This window comes from Palaemon carinicauda, chromosome 32 (genome assembly GCF_036898095.1).
Source record: "Palaemon carinicauda isolate YSFRI2023 chromosome 32, ASM3689809v2, whole genome shotgun sequence".
Taxonomy (NCBI): domain Eukaryota; kingdom Metazoa; phylum Arthropoda; class Malacostraca; order Decapoda; family Palaemonidae; genus Palaemon; species Palaemon carinicauda.
The window spans coordinates 7,773,084-7,777,636 of NC_090756.1; the positions used below are offsets into that span (position 1 = coordinate 7,773,084).

The window sequence follows — 4,553 nt, forward strand, 5'->3', positions numbered from 1 at the left end:
ACGAGCCCATTACTATGGAAATTACAATTTCCAAAGTAAATATGTGTCTGTTTTGATGATGAAAACAGTGAAAATTCAATTTCGAATATCTGGCATGAAACTTTTCGCGTGTGGAATGTCCCATGATAAATATAGTTATGCATTTCAAACAACAATGAGGGTGAAGTCATATCGCCAAATGAGAGAACTTTTGTAATAAATGTATTTTATAAATGTATTTTATTAGTAGAGTGAAAATTCCAATAGTATAGGAGACTTGTTGGACGAAAAATTGGAGGATTTAAAAATTAAATCGTCCGGTAGTTTGGGACAAAGTGCGCTGACAAAATAAAATGGGATTAGCCTGATGCAAAGCTCCTGATAATTACGTACTAGCAAGAGAGAGAGAGAGAGAGAGAGAGAGAGAGAGAGAGAGAGAGAGAGAGAGAGAGAGAGAGAGAGAGAGAGAGAGTATCACCATTCTACGTTAGATTAATAGTAAAGAATAAAAACAAGATACGCATATGTAGCAAAAAAAAGAAAAAAGAAGAAAAAAAAAGGTAATTAAATGCATGGTTGTCACATATTTGGTTTATTGGGACATTATAGACATAGATCACGTATTTCTCTAAACAATTTCGTAGAAATATTCCATAAATTAAATTAATGACATATAACATTTTGTAAATATATGTACTGTATGTACGTATACAATATACATTATATAATGTACTTATTTCTAGCGATTAGAGTCAATATGAGGAGCGCTAATTATATGTAAATACAAATTGATAGTATATTAATTCCACTTATGTTTAAAGGCCAACGTGGAGCAAATAATATAGTGTGTGTACCTTATTTGACACCTAATATAAACAAGAAGTCATTCAAAATCAGTTAAAGCAACTTCAGTTTTTATAAAATGCTATTTTTAGTTTGGTGGTAGCTGAGCAAAGTTAGGGGGGGGGGTTAAAGTTGTGATGTCACCACACTTGAAAGATGATTAGAGGTAAGGCAAGTCTATGGGAGGTCAAGTAGAACACTATTTTATAAAATTAAAGGAGAAATATATAAGTAGTATTCATTTAGGCCATGCAGATTCCTCACCCTCCTCTTAGGGGGTACAATCCAATCGAAATTGGAGATTTACAGGCTCAACCATCGCTGCAATGCAAAAACTTCCCGCAGCGCCCTCTCATTGGGTACATTACAGCCCCTATTGGAGATTTCCGGGATCAACCGTCACTGGAAGGCGCAAACAAATCTCACACAGCACCCTTCTAATGGGTACTGTACGTTCCAGCCCAAATTGGAGATTTCTAGGCTCAACTGTCGCTGGAAAGCACAAACACACCTCTCGCACCAATTTCTTATTAGGAACATTCCAGACCCAATTACAGACTTCCAGGCTCAACCCTGTCGCTGGAAGGAACAAACAAACCTGTCACAGTGCCCTCCCAATTGGTACATTCCAGCCCCAATAGATTTCCAGGGCCAACCCCACCACTAGAAGCAGAAACAAACATCCCGCAGTGCCTTCTTATTGGGTACATTCCAGCCACAATAGGGAGATTTCCAAGCTCAACCCCATCGCTCGCTGGAAGCAGAAACCAATTTCCCGCAGCGCCTTCTTTTCGGGCACATTCCAGCCCCTATTGGGGATTTTCAAACTCGACCGTCACTGGAAGGCACAAACGAACCTCTCACAGTGGCATTTTATTGTAGAATTGTAGATTTTCAGGCTGAACTCCATCGCTGGAAGGCACAAACAAACCTCCCAAAGGGCCCTCACACTGGGTACATTCCAGACTCAATGGGAGATTTCCAGACACAAGCGTCGCTGGAATATCCAAACGAACCTCTAGCAATGCCATCTTATTTGGTACATTCCAGCCCCAATTGGAGATTTCCAGCCTCAACTCCGTCGTTGGAAGGCACAAACAAACCTCCCACGACGACGATGCAAATTCACCGACACTTGATAGCAGCGCTGGAGGCGCTAATGACGTCGAGTTGGGTTCTTGATTGCAGTGAAGAGATCGCTAAGGCAAAATCGCTTCGGTGTTCGCCAAGAAAAATCTTTTTATCATTAAAGTTACCAGGTTGTAATGACTGGTTGGATTCAACTTTCTACTCTTTTGGTGTGTTGGTAGTGAAAGAGGGTTCTTTTATTCTGTGAAATAGATGTGTGTTTTCCTTCGTGTATAAGATATAAAGTAAGTGTTTTTATATATGTATGTATGTATGTATGTATGTATGTATGTATGTATGTATGTATGTATGTATATATATATATATATATATATATATATATATATATATATATATATATATATATATATATATATATATATATATATATGAATCATTATTATTATTACTATTATTGTTATTGTTATCATTATCATTATCATTACTAGTAGTAGTAATAATAATAATAATAATAATAATAATAATAATAATAATAATAATAATAATAATAATAATAATAATAATAATAATAATTTCATCTGGGATAAACTACCTATTATGAGAAGCGATTAGCACTATCTAACTCTCACCTAATGAAACTGTCATTAAGAGCGAGAACCATTGGCAAAATGATCATATTATAGGTCGTATAAGACAATATTATCACGACATCCACAATTAAGAAAAGTTTCCTGAGCCTGGAATATCGAGTTCATGGAAATTGTTTAGTTATATTTCCTTGGTATTTTATAGGTTATTATTAAGAGTTTAATGAATGTTTATTAGGATAATTGGATTAATAATAAGTCCAGAAATTTATGAATTCCCTTAGATTTTTCTTATTACTTTCTTATGTAATTTTTAAAAAAAAAATTGGTCTTTAACAAAACGACGAAATTGCAATCGATAAAATTGAATGAATAATGACATGAATGCACAAAGGATATTGAATAAGTGAAAGAATGAGTAAAGGAATGAAAAATGGAAGGAATATGTACACTAGGGTTATGGTGGCCTACCGGAAACGTCCCTGCCTAGCGACTGCCGGACGGGGATTCGAGTCCCTCTCAAAATCGATAGTTTCTTATAGTGTCTACAACCTCACTATACTTGTTAGCTAAGAATGGAGGTTTAAGGGAGTCTATAAGACTAACTGCTGAGTCATTAGGTGCCATTGCGTGGACCTCCCTGGTCCTAGCTTAGATGGAGATTGGCTTGGGGATAATTATCTGTAAATAGGATTAGTCTCCAGGGCATTGTTCTGCAAGCTAGGGCAATGTCGCTGTCCCTTGCCTCTGCCATTCATGATCAGCCTCTAAACCTTTAAACATGATAGAGAGAGGCTCAAAGAATTTATTTTATTTGAATGTTTGATAAACAATATTTGACAATATTAAGGAGTGAGGTTAGGTTAGGTTAGGCATGAGGATGGATATTGCTGTGGTCTGGGAGTTCAAACAATTTGGAAAGCAAGATTGTGGATATGAACTGTGGTAAATGTAAAGGAGAAGGCTAAAAAGTGGAAGCAGAAGGGACCTTTTGGGATACCTACAGGGAAAATAGCCCAGTGAGGAAAAGAAACAAGGAAAAAATAAATATTTTAAGAACAGTAACATCCATATCCATATACCAAAGGCACTTCCCCCAATTTTGGGGGGTAACCGACATCAACAAAGAAACAAAACAAAAAGGGGACCTCTACTCTCTACGTTCTTTCAGCCTAACCAGGGACTCAACCGAGTTCAGCTGGTACTGCTAGGGTGCCACAGCCCAACCTCCCACATTATCCACCACAGATGAAGCTTCATAATGCCGACTCCCCTACTGCTGCTACCTCTGCGGTCATCTAAGGCACCGGAGGAAGCAGCAGGGCCTACCGGAACTGCGTCACAATCGCTCGCCATTCATTCCTATTTCTAGCACGCTCTCTTGCCTCTCTCACATCTATCCTCCTATCACCCAGAGCTTTATTCACACCATCCATCCACCCAAACCTTGGCCTTCCTCTTGTACTTCTCCCATCAACTCTTGCATTCATCACCTTCTTTAGCAGACAGCCATTTTCCATTCTCTCAACATGGCCAAACCACCTCAACACATTCATATCCACTCTAGCCGCTAACTCATTTCTTACACCCGTTCTCTCCCTCACCACTTCGTTCCTAACCCTATCTACTCGAGATACACCAGCCATACTCCTTAGACACTTCATCTCAAACACATTCAATTTCTGTCTCTCCGTCACTTTCATTCCCCACAACTCCGATCCATACATCACAGTTGGTACAATCACTTTCTCATATAGAACTCTCTTTACATTCATGCCCAACCCTCTATTTTTTACTACTCCCTTAACTGCCCCCAGCACTTTGCAACCTTCATTCACTCTCTGACGTACATCTGCTTCCGCTCCACCATTTTCTGCAACAACAGACCCCAAGTACTTAAACTGATCCACCTCCTCAAGTAACTCTCCATTCAACATGACATTCAACCTTGCACCACCTTCCCTTCTCGTACATCTCATAACCTTACTCTTACCCACATTAACTCTCAACTTCCTTCTCTCAGACACCCTTCGAAATTCTGTCACTAATCGGCCA

At 38.6% G+C, this 4,553-nt stretch overlaps 1 protein-coding gene across 1 annotated transcript in view; it reads left to right on the plus strand.

The window, feature by feature from the left end:
* The first annotated feature begins 3,372 nt into the window (after positions 1–3,372).
* LOC137625453 (uncharacterized) overlaps positions 3,373–4,553 on the plus strand; it is a 77,503-nt gene continuing 76,322 nt past the window's right edge. Inside the window, exon 1 of the mRNA XM_068356363.1 lies at positions 3,373–3,443. Coding sequence (XP_068212464.1) covers positions 3,373–3,443 — 71 coding nt within the window. The remainder of the gene's footprint in view (positions 3,444–4,553) is intronic.